Below are 22,042 nucleotides of genomic sequence, written 5' to 3'. Positions count from 1 at the left end.
ATTTAAAATGATACGTTAAAGATGGAAAGTGACAGCAACAGCCACACTCCAGACGCTGACCCCAGAGACCACTTTCAAAGTGGTTTGAAGAACAGAAAAAAAGGAATAGGATGTAAGGATGAAGGACTTAAATATAGATACTAGATGAACTGCCTCACAAATGTACTAGAGTGAACACAGCTGTCGGAAGAATACCTCATATCTCCATTTTTGTCGTTTTTCGGTTTCGGACATAGTTTGAAAACGCCTGTTAACCTTTACATAGTAGAAATGACCCAAAATGACTTGGAAAAAATGTTTGGTTCCGTTGACTTACATTCAAAGTAAAGTACGTTTTTTCCTTCTCCTGTAAAGTTACCATTTTGGAGATCCAAGATTTTCTTCCGACAACAGCGATATGTAAAAGTATTATCATTTGAAAATATTAGTAAAATTTGAAATATGTTTATTTAAGTAGGATGATAATATAACTCATCACGGCCCTCAGATGCTGGTGAAATACATATCAAAAGGTAATTAGTGTGCAAATACAATAAGGAGTGACTCTTTTAAGTGATTGTAGACCATAGAAGCCTATACTACATATTTATAACTGATCAATGCAACAATGCATCTGTGACAGTATTATATTAACAGGAATGTGTGTGATTTTATTAAGAAACATGAAACAATAGAGAAAAATAAAGTACACCTCTTTTATTCTGAAAAGATTACAAAGTTATTGATGAATTTACATTGCATAATTCGTTCTCAAAGCCTCAAACCTGAAACACTTTCCATAACAAAATCAGCTGCTGCTTTGTTAAAGGAAATGCTACACCAGACTTGTATTCCCTATGATTAGACTGATTAGACTTCTTTTTTATGAGTTCCATCTCTTTCACTCTTGGTTACAGATTTTGTTTCCATCAAAGAGCATATTGACACAGTTGTGTGACCTGTAGACCTCACTGATGGAGCGGACCACCTTCTCTCCTCCTAAAGAGAACAGATGGGTTAGGACACAAGAACCACACTCATTAGACAATGGCAGTAAACTGTTCAAAGAGGATCCTGTCGTTGCTTTTGACTTGGAATCTTCTGGGACTAAACAGGAAACTCACCTGAGACCAAACAGCGCTCCTGAATTTGCAGCCTCTACTCTTCTGTCACCTTCTGAACTTTCAAAGACGAGTGCACTGGAGCCAGCAGTTGCTGAATGGACCACAGAAGATCCTTTCATGAATGATATGCTTTTAGAACTTTGTGGACCACTTTGTAAAGGGAAACCGAGGCCTGTAGTTTCACCTTGGCTAAACCACACTCCTCCCCGTCTTCCTTTTGAGGACATTATTTTCGAAGGTGAGATTGGTGTGATCCAGACAGATGCTGCCCTAGTTGAAGACCTATCAAGACAGACAAAAACTGCTCCAGTGACTATACCTGACAGCGATCCTACATCTCTTTCAGCTTTTTCTGAAAAATTAAACAATGCTGATGTGAAATCACAGCATATTGAGAACATTCTCAACCCAGCTGAGCTCGTTTCATTTCAAATGCGATCTCAGCGATCTGTGCAACCACATGAAAATGATCTTGCACGCCTGCAAACACCTCATCGGATTCCAGAATATTCTGTTCCTGCTCAGCTGCAGTCAGAGCCAAATGTATGGCTGCAGGAATATGATCAAGGGCGTTCTAGTACAGCTGAACTGGGCCCATCTTTTCCACTTTCCTGCCTCGAGTTCACAGAGAAGGCTGCCATTTTGCCATTTAAAGACATACTGAAGCATGTCATTTCTCAACCACACCTTGGACAGTCTGACCCTCGAGATGACACTGATCTACTATCAGCAAGAGGACTGCAGCTGCCTTCTACATCAGTTCAGCCTCTGAGACTTGGTGCTGGGACTTTTCAGGACCTTTCAGGACTACCACAGCATTTCCAAACACCTTTCTTTTCCCAATACCACTCAACTAAATTCCATCTTAATACCCATCAGACACCAGTTTTGTCTGATTCAGACCCACAACCAGTCCAACTCATCAGGCCTCCTTACCTTCCACTAGTCCTACCGCTTGGTGTCAACTGCATGCAACCAGATAATCAGTTAGCATCTGTTTGTGTTCAGCCATGCCTTCAGCCCCATAATTACCTGCCACATCCTTTTATTTCTGAAATGAGGCTCCTCCCAGCAAGCATTGCAACTGATAACTGGGTGCCTCTCGTTCCTCAGATAAAACTTGACAGTAGCTCATCAGTATTAGTGCCTCATTTTAACCCTCTTATATGCTACAAGAACCCACTCTCCATTTCCCCACACCTTCAAACAAATGTTTGCAGTCACTTTGCTCATCCAAACACTCGTTGTCCATTATGGCTGGGTGGTCTTGAGCAGCCTTCTGTGGTACAGTCAACGTATGAAGGGCAAAGCCACTCTCATAAGCTGTATGAAAACTACAGGTTGTGGCAGGTATACTGCAAGGTAGCAAAGTCTGTCTACACAAGCAGCCCTGATGCAGAAGCCTTGGCTTGCTTCTTCATGTGAGTATTATACTAAAGTCTGACTGAATCATACACAGATTTCAACATAGCTCACTTTGATTTAAATTCAAACGATAAAGTATAACAGTGTCCCACTGCTAAAGCACTTCTTCCTCTTTCAGACCAGTAATTCGCTCGGTCACTCTTCAATGTCCGGAAATCCCTTTCTCTGAAGCAGTAAAAATGGCTGTATCAGAATGGGAGAGGCACTCTAACTTTGACCGCATGGAGTATTACCACATAGCCCAGAGGTTAGTAATAAAGCTTGAGTAGGGCTCAATGGAAATTGAGTACTTTTATGGTATCAACTGAACTAGTACAGAATTAGAATATCATGGCATTCAGTTTAAAATTTTAGTGGTTACTTATCAGCATTCGCGAGCCAATAAACAAGTGTGTTCCAGAAATTAGACTGGCGAATGTTATAATTACAATTATGCATGCATTTGTAGTGCACATGCATGTTATTAATGTTATGTTATACCCACTTCCAGCATTACTCACTCATTTCTGGCAGTTGCCACATGTCAATGTTAAAATATTAGTATTGGTAGTAGCACTGAAACGTTTTGAACAACATCCAGTTCTAAATTGTGGTACGCAAAGCTTCTCTAAAAAAAATGTAATATAGGCCTAGTCGCTGTCTAAAGAAAACAATCTCCAATTCTATATCATTTCTGTCTTCCTTTACGTTCTGTGAATATTTCATGGTGAATGGACCAACAGAAAAGCAATCACTTATAATAAAATCTCTTTAACCTACATTGAAAGGTAAGAGTGTTTTTGTCTTCTGTAAAGCTACAGCTATTTTATTTGGACAGCGACGGTATGTCTAATAAAGTTCCAATACCCCATTCCAGTCATAAATGTGACTGAGTAACCATACAAAGTAGGGTTGTGGGTCAGACTTTGGGAGTGTCTTTGAGAGGGGGTGAAACCTCTGCAGTCAAGATTGCACAAAGTGCCTATAGACACATGCGTGTGCTCCTTCAGGTTCATGGATTTTGCAGAGGAGAAGCTGAAATGCCAAAGGGAGGAAGAAGAGGCACAAGCCATTCAGGAAACTGCAAACCATCAGCATATTCCAATTCTGAAGCACGAACAATCCGTCAAGTCCACAGGTCAGAAGTTAATGAATGAATGTCAGTTAGGCTTGTTTTCTTTAGCGATATTCAGTTTGGAACAATGTTAAATTAAAAATATGGTAAGCTTAAGGAACACAACCCCTTGAAAACAGAACTGCCTCTTTCTCTTTGAAGGCTACCATCTGAAGAAAAGCGGTGCAGGCAGTAGAGGAGCTCAAGGTGGTGCTAGAACACCTCATGGTGGCCAGACATTGAGAAGGGATGTTCAAGACCTGGCTGAGGAGGCCCTGAGGGAGTATAGCGAGATCATGGTGGTCCTGGAAACAAAGCACAAAGGAGGTTCTGAAAAGGAGGAAAAGGTGAATGATGGTGATGAAGAGGAAGGATCGTTCACAGAGTATCTTAATGAACTTTGCAGTCAGAAGGAGTTCGTAAATGAGGTAAAGAAGTCCCACAGGTGCACGTCTTTGGAGGAGAAATACTTGTATTTCTGTGTAAAGTGGGACATTTTCTCACAAGACTCACTGCCATTTAATCCCTATCACAATTCTTCTTTGTCAGGTTGGAGCTGAGATAGACCTGGCATATATCTCTTCACTGCTGTCTTCAGATTCAAATGCTATAGACATGCTAATGCAGCCAGAAGATCTGGTTAGTGATCTCTCTTATGCGATATATTCTATAAATCGTCCTTTTCTTTTGAAATACAGCAATATGCAACAATCAGAGAGCACCCTTCACTTATTCAATTCCAGTCAAAATAATGATTGACTATCCAGTAGAATAAGATAATTTCTTGACTTTTACAGTCAAGAACCATCACTGAGAAAAAGAGACGGATGCATCAAACAAAGCTGCTGGTATTCTGAGAACAGTGGGCCTCCTTCACCAATATCTTCCTAGTGTACTAAGAAAAAGTCTACGTCAGATTCATGATCTGTTCTTAAAGTGCAGAACAGTTCACACCTTTATGCTCTTGAGTGTGTGTAGATTCTGTTCTTACCCAAGAGCAAATCTTAAACAAGAAAACACTAGTGAATGTCAGAATGTTTGTAAAAACTGAATAAATGGGTTTCAAAAAGACATTTCTTCATAAGAACGGTTGGTGAATGAGGCCCAATGGACTGACCACCCCAGAGTGCAACCTCAGCATTTCTGAATGTGGTTGGGATTATTTAGATAAGTGAGAAGCAGAAAGTGCAAAACCAACTTCTTAGACTGAACTTAAGAGGTGTGGACAGACATCTTTGAAAAACTGAAAGCAAGTTCTACTGAAGAAGAACAGCATTAATACAAGCAATGGGTGGACACCGATTTAATAGTTCATTTGATTTTGTATTTAGTTGTTGAGGCTTCCAGGTTTCTGTTAAACAGTTTGTGTTTTTTCCTCATGCTAAACAAAATGAATAAACCAAGAGCCATTTTGACTGGAAATGAATTAAGCAGAAAGTGCTCTGTGATTTCTGTGCAGTACTGCAGTAGTATTAAGGAACTTCTGTACATAACAAATCTTCTCTTCTCTAGGACAATTCACAGGAGGTGCCCAGCAGTGTTTCTGTAGCATCAGAAGCATGCCATTTAAATGGGCAAACAACAGATTGTGGTTCCCAAAATAGTCCTCAAACCACCTCTCAGTTCACCGAAACCAGGACCCAAAAAGTTAGATCTAAATCTGACGTTGCTAGAGAAACCTTTCTGTTTGAAACACCCACAGTAAACAAACTGAAGACCACTGAAGAAAATGATAACAAATGTGTGATAGGACAACAGAAAATAACGGAAGGCACGCCTGACATACAAGACAACGATGGGACAGATATTGCATTCATCGTGATGGAGGATGCAGTTGAGCACATATGTTCAGCTGCCCAGTTGCTACACAAAGACAACTCAGATGTTTCTGTTGACTGTGAGGCAGGACATTCAGAGGAAGTGACTTTGATTTCCACACATTCTGGCTCAGGCCTAGACCCTCCAAGAACTATTTGCCCTCTCGCCTCTATAGCTACCCTTGAGAGAGAGACACCCCAAGAGGACTCTGAGACAAGCCCCAGGGTCAACCAAGTTTGCGAAGAAGCATCTCAGACTGATAAACAGTCGAACGCACCACAACAGGAAGGTGCAGATACTGACTCCAAGTCAGAAGTTTCAACAACTGAATTGTCTCCAACTATAGTTCAACATGATGATGTGGTCATCCAAAACAAGTTTACCAAACATGATCCTGTAACAGAAGACCATTCAGGCAAAGCGAGAGATCCCATTGTGAGTCTGTCCAATACACATGAGGAGTCATCGACCCATTTAGTGAATACATCAACTGTGTCTAAATGTTTGGATGTGGACACACAATCAGAGCTTTCAAACACGAGACTGGACAGCACCTCAGATGAGGCTGATCCCAAGCTGGCTACACATTTGAAGGATGTAGCAGTTGAAATCCCTCAGGAACATGTGGGTGGAGGCACAGAGGAACCGACAGAGACTGATGCAGAGGTCACTGACAAGATAGACAGTCAGAAGGATAGTGAGGGAACTTTGACTGAGGAAGATGAAATAAAGGTTTCTGATGTGGAGATAAAGGGAATGACGTCAAATATAAGCCAGCAAACATATGTGGCAAGCCCTGGGTGTCTCCTAGTACAAAACAACAAACAGGCAGCTGACGTGGCGCAGACTGCAACTGAAGTGCTCAGTGCAACAGTAGAGGAGGGGAACACATCAACAGAGGAGACGACAGCTGAGAACAGTTTATGCATGAGTGAAGAAGCATTATGCCTGGATCAAAAAACTGGCCTACATAAACAAGACAAAGGCAACATAAAAAGTATGAGCCCGGTCACTACAAATGCTGGGGAGTTATCCAGTAGAGACAAAACACCGTCAAAACCAATGGAAAACCTAAACAAAAACAAATGTGATGACCAAAAAACAAGGAGTGATGATGGAAGAGCGAACAAAAGAATGACCAGATCAAAAACAAAAGCTCAAAAGATTGAGGAAACGGTAGGAACTGCCAACAGGGAGATGGAGAAGATGGGCCTGAGAAAAAGACTGGGTGATAGCTTTCTGACAGACAAAACAAGTCTGGCCAGAAAGCCTGAACTAACATTAGAAAATGCTCCAGTTATTACTGGGAAAGGACAGAGCGAATGCGAATGTAGCCTCAAAAAAGAAAACGGAGATATGAAAAAAGACGAGGCGCAGAGAAAAGATGATCATCTCACAGAGAACACCATTGAGAAAGCAACAAAGACGACCATTAACTTGGAAGTTGGAGCTTCACTTCTAAAACAGGAATCATCTGAGAGTAAGAAAGTTAGTAGCAAAAGCACAAAAACTGAGACTGCAGAAAAGAGAGTGCAAAATAAAACAGGAGGAAACCGATCTTCAGGTATACAGAGAAACAAATCCAAGAGAAAGCTGGAGATCATGAAAGGTTTAAGATGTGAGAAAACAGGTATGGTGAAACGACAAAACCTGAAAGTGACTGAAACTGAAGTGGCACAGACAGTCAAAGACCAAAGAAATGAGGTCATGAGAAGAATAACAAGGTGCAAAGTGAAAGAGATACTTGCTGAAAAGCAGCAAAGAATGATAAATGAAGAGAAAATGCAAACCGTACGCAGATCAGAGAGGCTAAGCAAAAAAGAACCAGAGAAAAACATTAAGTCTGATCATTGCTCTTTAATGGATACTAGAAAGAGTTTTGATTCACTGCAATCTGACGAGGCAGCAGGAACATCCAGGGTGAAAATTAAGACAAAGAAAGTTCTGTCCTTCGTAAGAAAACAGAGAGAAGGAAGGGGGAGAAAGGCAGAGTGGAAGGCATGATATTCCAAGAGTAAACAGACATAAAGGACAGGGAGGTAAAAGAGATGCTCAAAAGAAAAGCAGAGGAAATATTGAGCAAAAAAAGAAGGAAGGAATTCAAGAGAGGTAGAGTGACAGACTGGGGAAAATGCAAAAAAGGAAGGCAAGATGGTGACACAAACATCCTGATCAGTTTTCATTATTTTATTTACAAACTTCATATATTAAAATGTAAAACGACAAGTTGACAGCATTCTTTGGTATGAAACCCTTTGGCGTGCATGTAGATATTTAAAAAAAAAAAAAAAAAAAAAAAAGATACAAAAACAGTCCTTCGGTTGACATTTAAAAATACAGTACAAATATCAAGGCACTAACGTCCGTCAGACAGAATGACGGACTTTCACAGTGTACGAATGGCTTGGATTCATAATGTAGAAGCAAGCAATAGTCCATCACACAGACCAGTAAACATTTCCCTTGATGCAGCGCACATTAAATGCACGCTAAAACACACACTCACACTTTGTCTCACTTACAAACCCCACACACACATAAAATAGTCTTTGATAAAATGTGGCTGCATGAATTCTCTGTAGATCATATATACATTTGTTCTGCAGTCACTTGTCCATCATCTTATTGCAACACAGCCACTTATATATTCTTGCAAGAGTCTGACGTCATAGCCCTCAGTAAAACTTCTTATTGGCTACTCCATTTCCGTTATGAATGCCATTGTTGTTGCTACTAGCTTTTCCCTTCAGAAAGTGATCTCCATCAGCCATGGCTAGACCCGCTCCTTCAGACTGGAAGCATTCGTTGAGGAACTTCTGATAGGTTGGGTGAGTTGTCAGCAAGTCATATAAAGCAGCTAGTGGAGAAATTTGAATCAATAATTAGACCATGTTTTTCAGCAGAAAGTTTGAATAGAGTCACTGATATTTAAACAAGTATTTCCCAAAAATACTTCATGAACATCCTACTAGTGTCATAATTTGAAAAATTTTCCCGTTACCCATCTCATTGGACCAACAAAAAAGGTAAAGAAAAATCTTGTCACGTTAACTTCCATTATAAATTAGGAATGTTTTTTCTTCCTGTAAAGTTACCATTTTGGAGTTACAAGTTTTTGTTCTAATCACAATGACTGTGCTGTAGTACTCTCACAGACATGGATTTTTCGGACCCCAACAGTGAATGCGTTTACATGCACTCAATAATGTAACCATAATAAGATTTCTGCAGATATCTGATTATTCAAATGGTTACGTAAGCAGCACACTCCAATTTCTTAGATCAAAGTAAAGTCTAGTAATCTGAATAAGAAATCTGATAAAGAGGGTGGATTTTGGTTCAGTAGTCAGATTTCTTAGTGCATGCAAACTCTGACTTCTTTCAGATTTCTGAGTCTGTGCATGTCCAAAAACAGACTGCGGTACCAGAAATAAACAGGCAGTCGTGGGCTGGAGGTTAGGGAACTGGCCCTATGACCAGAAGGTTGTCGGTTCAATCCCCAGTGCCGACAGTCCATGATTGAGGTGTCCTTGAGTCAGACACCTCACCTCCAGTTGCTCCCCAGGCGCTGTGGATAGGGCTGCCCACCGCTCTGGGCAAGTGTGTGTATTCACTAGTGTGTATGTGGTGTTTCACTTAACAGATGGGTTAAATGCGGAGGTGGAATTTCCCTGTTTGTGGGTTTTAAAAAGGTATCACAACTTAAAAAAGCAGCATTGCCAAAAGGCGCAGCACAACACTTTTGGAGCAATGCTGAAACCAACTACATGCTTGACATGCACGTTCATATTTTCAGGTAAAGTGGTGTTTTAAAAAAAAAAAAAATAAAAAAATAAAAAAAAAAAATATATATATATATATATATATATATATATATATATATATATATATATATATATATATATATATATATATATATATATATATATATATATGAAGTTTGAGTTTTATGTTTACATCACGTCCTCTGTGACTTTAGTATCTGGGTGCAAGGCAGAAATCTGATTACTGACTCGTATAGACCTGGAGTTTACCATTATATCCTTGAATAATCAGATGTAAACGTATTGATTGGATTACTGACAAAAATCAAATTTTCTGCAGTTATCACATTAATAAGTCCATGTAAACATGCTCAGTAATACTGTTCAATGCTCACCCATTTGATAACGAATGAATAGCAAGAACGGTCTGGCCATTATAAGCCTCTTCAAACTTTAATGGTTTCTTTAAACCCAAAAAACGTGAATGACAAAACTGACCTCATATTACTTTTCTTAAAATAATAGATTTGTTTTTGTGTAAATGGAGACAGAACAAAGATAAAGGCAGCCTTTTGAACCTTGGACAAAACTGATTCAATGAGTGCATATCTACTGACCTTCTGTGGGCTGCCCCCTAGTGGTCAGCTCTGTGTACATCTCTGCAATGTTGTACTGAGGAACTCCTACCAGTGCTGCCATCAGGCCGGAGAGGTCCACTGCACTTAGCAAACCATCACCATCACTATCGTACAGCTGGAAGACATACAGGCACAGATTTTCACATTCTGCTTTCTTTTTACTCCTCTAGATAATGAATGACAAGGAGGGTTTTCACAAGATATCAGTTAAACAGAAAACTTAAGCCAACTTCAAATAGAGAATTTTCAAAGTGGTTAAGATGAAAAAAAGACCTTCAGAGCAGTTTGGTGTGAAATGCTGTTCTAGAGAAACTTGCTCTCAGAGTTATTCACAGAACCTGGATGCCTAAAGGTGTTAATGCCTCTAAAATCTACAGAAAGTGGAAAAAGTGAACAAATATGCTGTCTGATACCTGAGAACATTGGAACTCATTCACCGAGAAGTTTTTCTTAAATTTATTTTTGGCAAACAGTTGGCGAATGAGGCCTATTGTTTTTAGAGTAATTCTGAGAGAAGGTTTGAGAAAAATAAGAAAACTTATTAAAAATCCATTCATGGCAGAAATATGTATGCAGGGTGGCAAGTAAAGTAGCCCACAAGGAAAAGGTTGGTTTTTAAATTTAACACTATTTTGCCTTCAGCATTACATATAAACACTCAGAATACACGTGTAAGAAAGTTCACTAGTCATTTTGATAGCAAATAAATTGGCTGTATTTATGTTGACATTGCAATCCTTGGTTCCATTCACCACCACTGTAAAGAAATCTGGTGCTTCAGGGGTTCTTCAGTGAAGAAATGGTTCTTAAAAGGTTCTTTGGATTGATATGCATGAATGTGCTATAGACCAGGGTTTCTCAACCACTTGGCAGAGGACCACAAGTGGGCCGTGAAGTGGATTTAGTCATTAAAATCATTGAAAAAACAATCAACTCAACAATAAAAAAAGAAATAAAATGTTTTCAGACAGTAAACAGTATTAGTACAAGCCTGCAATAATAGTGCCCCCACACATCACTCTGTTGAAAATTTCCCAAAACTGACATTAAATAAAAATATTGTTTGCTTTCTTGTGGTGTTCATGTTTTCTAGTGACAGACAGGTGGGTAGAAAAGTTTTAGAACCTCTGCCATAGGTTGTTCTATACAGAACCTTTTTGAAAAGGGTTCCATATAGCACCTAAATGGGTTCTTCTACTACAAGCTTGACATTGTAACAATAGAAGAACACTTTTGGGTGCTATATAGAACCCTTTTCAAAAAGGATCTATACAGAACCATCTACAACACACATCTACATCATGCAAAGGGTTGAGTGTTTATAGTTCTATATAGATTCATTTTCTTGGTGAAACTCTGAAGAATTCTTTAATTCCAGCCTGTCCATTATGAGAAGAGGCAATGGGCATTCCTCATTTTGAGTCTAAATAACTCAGCTTATTGAGAAATCCTGCTTTGTGAAACATCCCCCAGGTTTCTTTTGATGCCTCACTACACTAGCTGGCAGTAGAGTAACGTTCTTGCACTGACATTTTATTTGACATGCAAACAACTGCTATAGTTGTAAACAGCAACTGTAAAAGTCATTCGATGGTCCTTTACCAACAGGCTGTGAGGCGAGTTGTGAAAGGTGTGTACTTTGACCTCACCTCCTCTGTTTGCTTTTTTTGTGCCTGACATAATGATGTAGCTTTGTAATGGTATCTGAAAGTGTCACTGTCAAAAGACTGATGCCAGCCTACGTGACTGTAGGTGCTTTGTTTACTGAGAGAAAAGGGTTCATTACAGGTTAGGCACGGATCTAGCATTCTGATTAAGGAAGTGGAGAAAAGAAAAAAGAAAGAAAGAGACAGCACATATATACACACAAACTCACCATGAACGCAGTATGAAGGAGAGCTTCTGGGCTCCTGAGTCCCGCAGTAGTGCACACACTCAAACAAAGCTGCCTCAGATCCAATGTGTCATTCTAAAACACACACACACACACACACACACACACACACACACACACACACACCTTTGTCTTAGTGCGAACATGTGAACACACTGTTCCAAAACACACATATGCACAGCCCTTTAATACATGCTGTTAAAGGCTCTCACAAACAAGTTGCATGGACTTCTATTGATCATTACATTACCACATACTCCCAACATCTCACCTTGTGATGCTCACTATTGTCTACACTGTGTAGACAGAGTATACATAGAATCCATTCACTTTAGGCCAGCAAAACATGCAGCTGTATACAAAAAGCTGAATACCCCTGGTCAAATTACATGTTTAAGTCAAAATAAGTTAGCACATCCTCTACAGGGAACAAGCTTAAATAGAACTTTCTGCAAAGTGTAGTGCACTTTTTATATTTATTTGCTGAGTTTATCATGATGGGAAAAACAAAAAGGTGCCATAATGTCTGCAAAGGCCAGATTTTTACGATTTCTTTCTAGTAAATTAAACAAAATTTGGGCATTAACGTGCAGAATAGTGGCCTCTATAAAGGAAATGTTATTACTTATTTTCAGTCACAAAAATTCACATAACATGGAATTTGACCTGGGGTGCCAAAACATCTGCATCTACGTCTGTAACTATGCTGTCCACTTTGGCACACACTCTACCTTTGAATAAAGTGAACAGATTTTTGCAGCAGTCTTCTCGTCAGCGAGTCCCAGCAAGGAGGCCAGTTGTTTGACAGTTACCATAGAGTGCTGCTTTGAGTGACAGTAATCAATCATAGTGTTCATCACTGTTTCCACTTGAGCGCTGCTAAAACTGGGCACACAGAGACAGACCCAGAGACAGACCCAGAGAGAGAGAGAGAGAGAGAGAGAGAGAGAGAGAGAGAGAGAGAGAGAGAGAGAGAGAGAGAGAGAGAGAGAGAGAGAGAGAGAGAGAGAGAGAGAGAGAGAGAGAGAGAGAGAGAGAGAGAGAGAGAGAGAGAGAATACAGTAAACAAAACTATATCCTACATGGTTCTTGTCCATTTATGACGTCTATGTGGGTTTAAACACAAAAATCAATTAAAATCAATTTTACATGGCCATGTTCCATCATCCTCTCTTTAAAGGCACTTTGCTTTGCTTTAGAACAAAGTGGGATTCATTTGTGCAATTTATTCAGACATCAAAAATTCTAATTGATTCAAAATACATGCATAACAGAAGACAACGTGTGTGCTAAACCTGATTTTTTCAGACAGCGAAAAAGTAACATTATTTTATGTAGATTTTGCAAATTTTTGCCATCAACACAAACTTCTTGACCAATCAAATGTCTCTGGTGACAGCCAGTTGTGTCCCAGCATCTACAACTTTCTCACAAACATCAGAAGGATTCGCATGCTATGCTTGATTAAAAGTGTCTCAGACTGGGTTACAGACAAGTGAGCTGTAAGTGAAAGCTCTCAAAGATTCGGCTCCTGAATGAGGTGGTGAAACTCTCTGCATTCCTTTGGCTATCTCTAAACGGAAAGTAACCCACCCAATGTTGCTGTTTCCCTGTACCCGTCTTATTGCACCCAAAGACAATCTGCTTATTTGTTTGTTTCTGTCATGGGGCTAAACAAACCAGCAATCCAGGCTGAAATAATCTTGCAATCGATTTCCTGCAATTGAATAAATCTATATAGGCATATATAGTACTCATTGCTTCTGACCACAAATGCGTAAGAAAGAGGAAGACGTAAGAAAAAGGCTGTCATGCATGTTCTGTCTTTCATACATACAACCCACCCACCCACACACACACACACACACACACACACACACACACACACACCTGTGACGTTTGAGCAGTTTGAGGGTTTCCCCTGCTGGAGACTCTAGAGGAAGAGACAGACCACCCAACTTTGTGGCAGGAAAAAGACCCTCCATTACATAGTCAGTAGCAGGAACTCCCAAGGCTCTGAAATAAACACACACATATGATGTAGAAAAAATTAAATCCTGTGAAATCAAATCAAATCCACAATCTGTCGAAGTGTTTTTGTAACTAGTAGCTACAGATAAAAATATTCTTAAATAACCTAAATATTTCTTCTTTAATAACCATGAAGATTTTTTTTTTTATTTAAGCCACTTTATTAAGATGCACGTCTAAAAGTAGCCTATTAATCAAAAACTACTCTAACTCTCTCTTACCCCACAGAAAGACACACACATCACAATACACAATGTGAGAGTACAATTTCAGGACAGATTTGTTCCAGACTGGGTTGGAATCATTCCTTCTAACCCTTCAGAGATCCTATCTACCATTATCTGCAAATACCAACCCAGCACCAGAACTAAACAATGAGTGGGGCATTTGAAAATCACGGAAGGGCCGCGGTGAGGCTGCAGAGTAACCATGTGTACTAGGTATGATATAAATAAAGGGCTATGGAATTTGTTTTGGTTGGTGTAAAGTGATCACATTTTGGGTAGTTTTATACTGGATGAACATCCAACACCAGCTATTTTTACATTCATTTTCATTTTATTCACATTTAAATGGTCTGTAATTTTGTAAGAAATTAGTCTAGATGACTAGATTCAATTGTGTTAAAGACTTCTTAGCCAGATTATTTGATTACTTTGAAAATTTTCATGCAAGCTCAGAGAACAAACAGCAAAGGACATTAAAAACTATAGATATGGACTGTAAGTACAGTACAGCACTGAAAGCACGGCACACACAAAGTAAACTGCTGACTCACTTGGCCATGAGTTTCTGCACATTATCTGCATACAGCTCTGGGTTCTCCTTTTCTTGCTGGGAAGGCATGTAGACCGGCAGGAACTGTAACCAAGCAGGCAGACAGTCTTATCACTTGTTTCAGCAGTCACAAATATACACATAAATTAATGAATAAATAATAACATATGACTGGCTCAGAGATGACAAAGGCCCCATACCTCCACAGTAACATTGGTGTAGAATTGAGAAGTGGTGTACCAGAGACATTCAAGCCTAGAACCAAAAGAGCCAATACTTTTACACATTTACTTCGGCTTTAATCATTGCTCAAATATCAAGGTAATGTACACAAACAATATTATGATAAATATACAGATATGAACATTCCTACCAGGATATTCCTTTCCAAGTCCAGCGAACAGTGTCCTGCAAAAGAAATGTCTCAGGATTTTAAAGCAGTTCAAATAATTTGACAACATTCAACAAATGACTTGATGAATGAACGAATGTCACATAAAGGTAGATTGTTCGCAAGCCATCATCAAACCACTCTTGTTTACATATCAATCTAAGATATTGCTTACTATTCTATTACTTTAATATTATATACAAGATTTAGAGCTATTATTATATTCACACACTATTATCAAACCACTCGTTTACATATCAACAATTGCATCGTGCAGACTTTGAAAAATCAAAATTCTTTGCCAATAAAAACTTGGAGATCAATAGAAATTAAAGCAGAACTTCACCAATTTTTCAAATCATCTGCATAAAAATTGCTCAGAAGGAAACAAAGTCATTTAGAGTGATTTGGTGTGAAATTCTGAGTTAGAATTGTTCACAGTGATGGTGATAGGAACCAGACGTCCACCTCTAAAAGCTCCCTCACAGAAAGTTATTACATGAAATATTTATGAATTCACTGACTGATGACAGACACTGTTTATGATAGTTTGGTGATTAAAAAATGGCCTGAAATATATTTTAATCAATTAATTATATTCATGAAGGGTGTTGCGAGGCAAAAAAATAGTCCCCCCAAAACTTATTTTTTCAGATTTTTCACTATTTTACCATCATCAACATTACATATAAAAACTCAGACGACACATGCAAGTTCACTGCTGGTGTTGGATAGTACAATAAAATGACTATATTTGTGTTGACTCCTGGTTCTCATCACCACCACTGTAATCAAATCCGTTTCTCAACAAACAACCAGTTCACATCAAACACTGAACTACTGTGTTTACATCTCAACCACCAGTCAACCACAGCCCTATAATCAAACATTACTGGACCTTCCTACTAGTCTTTCATTGGTCATTCATAACGTGTCTGTGTTGGAGAGTGGCACTGAAAAGTGAAGCTATCAGCCAATCAAAATAGAAAAATAAAATACAAGTGTGTAATAAAACTGGCCATTTAAGGGGTTAACAGGTAAGATTAAGATTTCCCCACTCACCAGTTTATTAGGATAGTGGAGCAACACTGGCTGCACTGGAACACCTGCTAAGAAAGCACCTGTGAAAGACAACAAGAGAGAAAGAGGACATCAGTTAAGAATAATGTTTTCATTTATTTATTCAGTCTAGCCCAACCTAGTTTAACCCTCCAACTTTTCAGTCTTTTCTATTAAGTGATTAATCTAACCTCGCATAGCAATGTAACTAGTCGGAGCTCCAGAGATAAAAAATTACAGAGCCTCTGAAATGACATGGTGTACTGTTTATTTATGGGAGGCAAATCCAGCCAAGAAGGAAATAAAAATGAAAACAATAAAACATAAATGCAAACCTCTTTTTGCCATTTCTTTTTCCAAACATCTACACAAATATCCTGCCAAAATTGAAAATGATATGCCGTTATTGAGCACGAGCCGTTGGTGACAAAAATAAAAATGAATTGAAATCAGCTATATGTCACGTCATTTTAGTCTTTATTCTGGTATTTCATGGCCAAATCTAAAATGAAAAAGCTAAAGACAAACTTCAGTTTCTTTGTGAAAAGCAGAATACGTGTCAAAACTAAAATCAAAATGCAATGCTTACTTTCTTATTTCTTTTTCATAGCGATCGGCTGCAAATCTGACAAAATTAAAATGAACATACAAAATAGCTGTTTTCAATTTATTTTTATTTTTGTCACAAATGGCTCGTGCTCAATTCATTTTCAATTTTGGCAGGATATTTGCGCAGATGTTTGGAACAAGAAATGGCAAAAAGAGGTTTGCGTTTACATTTTATTATTTTCATTTTCATTTCCTTTTTGGCTGGATTTGCCTCCCATATTTATTTAGGTAAAAATCTAGTGAGTACCACACACTATGCAGTAAGTACCACACCTTGTGCAGTGAAGTGTGTTCTCTGTACAGAATGTGTTCACTTAGTAAATTAACAAAACACGTAATTTGACCAGGGCTACCCAAACCTTTGCATAAGGCTGAACACAAACAGAAAAAACTATGTTAAATGGCTTCTGTCAGATATTTGAACTTCAGCTCATTTAGTCAGATTCTGAAGAGATGAGCAGATCCAAGCCAAAGTCCAAACCTGCCATAGCCCCTAAGAAAGCTTTTCGTCCAGCAGCTGAGCCCCTAAAACAAACTTGAAACAGCTAGAAACTATTATTTATACATAAACTAAAAACAACAAATACAAACATTATATAGTGTTAGTTTCATAACTGTCAACAATAAAGCACTTTTGATACGATGAGGGCTGCCTTTCTTCACGTCTCTATTTATTTAGCAGAACTGTTGTGTAACAGTAACAGGTCATGTGTTATTGTGAACAACATCACAGCTCTGATGATCTGAGATGATGTCGCTTTTGGCTTATGCCTGCAACCAAATTCCAGCTGAGATGTTACTGACATTAATTAAACTACTTCTATTGTTCTGTGGCTTAATTATAGAATGACATGCGAAAAAAAAAAAGCTCACGTCTGTACCGAGCTCTAACTGATGCTGCAGACTCATCACTGCAGCCCTGTTCACTCGTTTGTTCAGTTTATATATGATCGGGCCTTCTGGGCCTTGATTACAGTCAGGCGTTTCTTTTTTTTTTTACTGGTCTGATGACCATCACTCACCAGGCTTGAACTTAATGAGGGCTTGGCCGTTAGTGGTGGTTCCCTCAGGGAACATGAGCATCTGAGAGAGAGAATGACAAAAAAAAAAAAAAAGAGAGACAGAGAGAGAGAGAAACATTCCCATAAATCAGTACGTGTTGAGGTTAAAGCTGGTTGGATATGTTCAGCAGGTGACTGCAGAGCACCATCAAATACGTTTCTTCAGACCACCTCTGACCTTGCATCATAGCATACCTGAGGCCAGTAGCCGCTGGAGGTGAGTCTTTCTTTGATCTGAGTCACACATTTCCTCCTGGACTCAGGATCCTTCCTGCTCACCAACACTGACTGATTAAACTCCAACAGTGCTGAGAGAGAGAAAGAAAAGAGAAAAGAGTACTTAATTCTAGCATATATCTCTCAGTGTTTTGAATATATATCCTCATGTGAGAAGTACTGATCCACCAAGCATCAATGTATTTTTATTACAAGGCACCAGCACTCAAAGTGGATTTATCCTGATTTACCTGACTACCACTACTTCACACCTCCTCAAGGGGGCGCTAATCACACTTTTTTCCAAAATAAGAAATTCTTGTTACTTTTTCTCTACTTTTTTGTTTATTCGCATCTATGCTAACGATGTTTTTACTAGCAAGAACAGACTTACTATGCAGATAGTGAGTGTAAACAATGTATTTAGGTGCCTGAAACCATCTCAGTGCTGTGTATCTCATATAGCACCTTACTGCAGAATTGCCTGTATAACTTGGCCTTATTATTATTATTAAACATCACACAATAGTATCATATATTATATTTTAACTTGTGCCTGTTCTATTCTAAAACATCGTCTCCTTTCTCCTCATCCTCAGTTTCTCGCTCACCTCCTATAACCGGCAGGTTAGCGTTCTCTGAGCGTGACACCACTGTAGGCAGCCCCGACACGCACAGCACCAGCATGTCCAAGAACCCACTATGGGGCGCTACAGCCAGCACTGGCGCCTCCTGCTGCGTCGCCTGATGACCCTTAACTTTTATCCACAGAAAGCCGGTGAAGAAGAACACCCCTCGACTCAGGAAGAGGACGATAGGATGAAACAGCCACCGTCGCCAGCCCTCCACCGGCCGCGCCCGATCTGCCTCCGACAGCCCAGCCAATCGCAGCCGAGCTATGGGCCATACAAGAAGGAAGAAGAGGACGGCAAGAGCAATGCGAATAGGGAAGAAAATGCAGCCCAGTAAGATCATCTGCAAACAAGAGGAGGAACATGTTACACAGACATTCAGGAAAATAAATGTTCATCTCTGATGTCAAAACTACTTAATTATAGTAAATTTAGGGCAGAAAATCTAACATTTTCAAGATTTGGTTTGACAGTATTGGGATGGTTCTGAATTCTTTATTTTCCAAGCATATGTACATTTATGGCATTGGGCAGACGCTCTTATCCAGAGCAACTTACAATTTGATCATTTTACACAGGTAGGCCAAGGTGGTGTTAGGTGTCTTGCCCAAGGACTCTTATTGGTATAGTGTAGGGTGCCTGCCCAGGTGGGGATTGAACCCCAGTCTACAGCGTAGAAGGCAGAGGTGTTAACCACTACACTATCCCAACCCACTATATAATAAATATCCCAGATATTTGAGTTTGCATCAGTGAAGTTAAGCAAACCTGCTTCATTACCACAGTATGCTACAAGAATGTCTGGCATGATTTGTTTTGATTGGACCATTTTCTCTTCTTATAAGTATACCAGACAGAATTTCACACAGAGTTAAGGAAGAAAAAAAAGAGAAAAAGTGAAAAAACGCTCATCATCTAACAAACATATTGCTTAAAATATCACCAAATTTAAAATAAATATTACAACATGGGTATTGTGGTATACTGGCTTGGACAATATCACCCAGCCCTAACTACAGAAACTATTTACCCAATAGCAGAACACATTTAATGAAAAACACCAAGCTTTTCCTTTCTAAAGAAGTGCCCATTTTTGATAAAGCTACAAAACAGCATGGGCAGTATGACAATATTTATCATCACAGTGATAAGTTATATCAAAATATGTCAAAACATGTTTTTCTGAGCTTATTCTGGTTTATTACCAGTGCATAAATGACACTGACAAACTGCATAATTTATTACAAAGGGAGCATTTGGTCTTTTTAACTGGAACAATTTAGTTCATCATCTTTCAAGTGCACTGGACTACAGTACGGTTTAAACTCGATCAAAAGCTGGACCTGCAAAATATTAGATTAGACTAAACAAGTGTTTAGAAATACTTACACTACATTACAATTAATTTACATTAATGAGTAAAAGCAGCCCATCCAAGTATTAAATACTTTGCTCCAAGCTACAGATTCCTGCTAGGAGCAAAGGCATGAACATACATGCAGTATATCCACAACCCCCAAGTGTCTATTATCAAACCATCTAAGCCCTGCAAAGTTATCACAATAGCAACACTTGTGAAGTGCCAAACGTAAAGGGGAAGTCCACGGATTTTTCAAAACTTCTACATAATTAAATGGTTAAGATGTAAAGTCATTCAGTGCTTTGATGTGAAACGGTCCATTTTAGAGAAATTTGCAGAGTCAGAACTGTTCACAGTGGTGCTCGTCACGCCTCTATAAGCTCCCTCACAAAAAGTTATTACATGTAATTGTTATGAATGCATGATGACACATTGATTTGTGATATTTTTGTGATGAGGTTTTGGCTTAAAATGCATTTTTAATCCATCTACTTCCATGTACTTTAATCCATTCATGGTGGAGGAGAACATGTGAGACAAAAACAGTCCCCAAAGAAAATGATTATTTCAGATTTATGTCTCTTTCACCATCATCAACGTGACATCTAAAAGTCAGAAGACTTCACTTGTGGTTTTGGATAGTAAATAAAATGTCCATATTTGTGCTGTAGACATGCACCCCTGGTTCCCATCGCCACCACTGTAAAGAAATCTGAGTCTGTAAATCTCTCTGCAGTGAATCACTTCACATCAAAACACTCTGAATGGCTTTGTTTACATCTCAAGGGGTGACCTGATCAGAAATTCGAAAAATTGGTGGAATTTCCCTTTATCATTTTGATCTGTATGGCTTTTAGACTGGACTGCTGAAGGAAACAAAGCCAGTTTATTTACATGCATCACTAAAATTTGCATATTCTGCGACAGCTTATAACGTCAACTTCGTAGCGTAGCCCTAATTACGCTAGTTGCCGGGGCAACCGTCGCCAGCTTCTCAACTGTACGTGTCGGTTTAGCTGCCGCAACTCTTTACAGTTTTCAGTAGCACCGAGTCTACGCAGTTCCAGGGAGATGTCCTTCACGTAATGTACACAAGCCAAATTCCCTGAACATACGTACGTAATACGCTTCTCCAACGTATGAAGAGCATTCCGAAAACCTGGGCGTGTTTTCCAAACTCTTTATACTTCCATGCTGTGATAATGTAAAGATTTAAAGACCACAGAAGCGCCCTCTCACTGCGTTAACCGAGCGCAACCCCGTGAACTCCTGAACTGCGCATGCGCAACAGTCAAGGAGAAACAGCGTGCAAGTCACTTCAGATAGACTAGGCCTGTCATTTCATAGGAAAACGGTGTTTAAACACGTTAAACAACACGAAAGTGAGATAAACACACAGAGAAATGAGCCGTACCAGAACTTTCTGCATTCCCGTTGGCCTCACATCGTGAACGAACGGGTGCGCCGTTGTTGTTGTGGAGGCTCCTCGGCATCTCTGAAATCTCTCCATGGCGACGCCAACGGCAGAAACAAAACTCCCCTCGTCTGTTCTGAAAGCTATTTAAAGCTTTTTACGGCTATTCTAAACCTCCTAATGCCGTTAAAAGTTATTCAGAGTCCACATAAGTCCACCGAGCACCTCTAAAACCTTCAGAGGGGTAGTTTGAAGAGTTCACTTCACGTTAGCCTTCAGTTTTGTTAGCTGAGGAAAAATCCAAAAGTGGGTCTGAGTGAAAGTTTTGCGTGAGCAAATGTAAAAAAAAAAGAAGCACAAAACATTAAAAAAAGAAAACCGTGTGAGAAAGGGTGCGGAAAGTGCTGAGATACACAGGTCGGAGGATTTGAGCTCAGTACGCTAACAAAACTGCCTTCCTCGTCCACATGGCGTGAAGGATGGGTGTTGACTGAGAGGAGGAATGGGCCAAGGTTTTTTAAAACACACACCCCAAACTACCTGACCCGCCCACTGCTAACACACACACACACACACACACACACACACACACTCTCAGTCTCAACCTCGAAGCTACAGGCGGTCTTAATCGCATTCGGTGTCCATTCGAGTCGAACTGGTTGTCGAGATGACTGAAACCAGTTACGCCCTCCGTGAATGGAAAAGCAGTTTTGGGTTGTTGTACATTGTTGTTCTTATTTCACAACAATGAATCACC

At 39.4% G+C, this 22,042-nt stretch overlaps 1 protein-coding gene across 1 annotated transcript; it reads right to left on the bottom strand.

Annotated features, from left to right (window-relative positions):
- Positions 1-7,605: 7,605 nt before the first annotated feature.
- lpcat4 (lysophosphatidylcholine acyltransferase 4) lies at positions 7,606-21,763 on the bottom strand. Its single transcript, XM_017683973.2, has 13 exons — positions 21,286-21,763; positions 18,491-18,854; positions 17,859-17,971; positions 17,625-17,685; positions 15,997-16,055; positions 14,917-14,951; positions 14,744-14,798; positions 14,545-14,627; positions 13,626-13,751; positions 12,467-12,620; positions 11,718-11,810; positions 9,821-9,956; positions 7,606-8,296 (listed from the first exon to the last, which is right to left on the bottom strand). Exons 1-13 carry the CDS (start codon positions 21,379-21,381, stop codon positions 8,115-8,117), a joined length of 1,557 nt encoding a protein of 518 aa, XP_017539462.1. The 5' UTR covers positions 21,382-21,763; the 3' UTR covers positions 7,606-8,114.
- Between the last annotated feature and the right edge of the window lie 279 nt (positions 21,764-22,042).

The sequence above is a fragment of the Pygocentrus nattereri genome, chromosome 22 (assembly GCF_015220715.1).
Source record: "Pygocentrus nattereri isolate fPygNat1 chromosome 22, fPygNat1.pri, whole genome shotgun sequence".
Lineage (NCBI taxonomy): Eukaryota > Metazoa > Chordata > Actinopteri > Characiformes > Serrasalmidae > Pygocentrus > Pygocentrus nattereri.
Note: the sequence above shows the minus strand (reverse complement) of the source record. Positions and strands in the feature narration are given on the sequence as shown.

Coding starts and splice junctions, on each gene's coding strand:
- lpcat4 (XM_017683973.2), bottom strand. CDS start 21,381: ATGGAGAGATTTCAGAGATGCCGAGGAGCCTCCACAACAACAACGGCG. Junction 12,621..13,625: donor AAACTGCTCAAACGTCACAG/GTGTGTGTGTGT, acceptor CTGTGTGCCCAG/TTTTAGCAGCGCTCAAGTGG. Junction 8,297..9,820: donor TAGGGGGCAGCCCACAGAAG/GTCAGTAGATAT, acceptor TTTCTCCACTAG/CTGCTTTATATGACTTGCTG.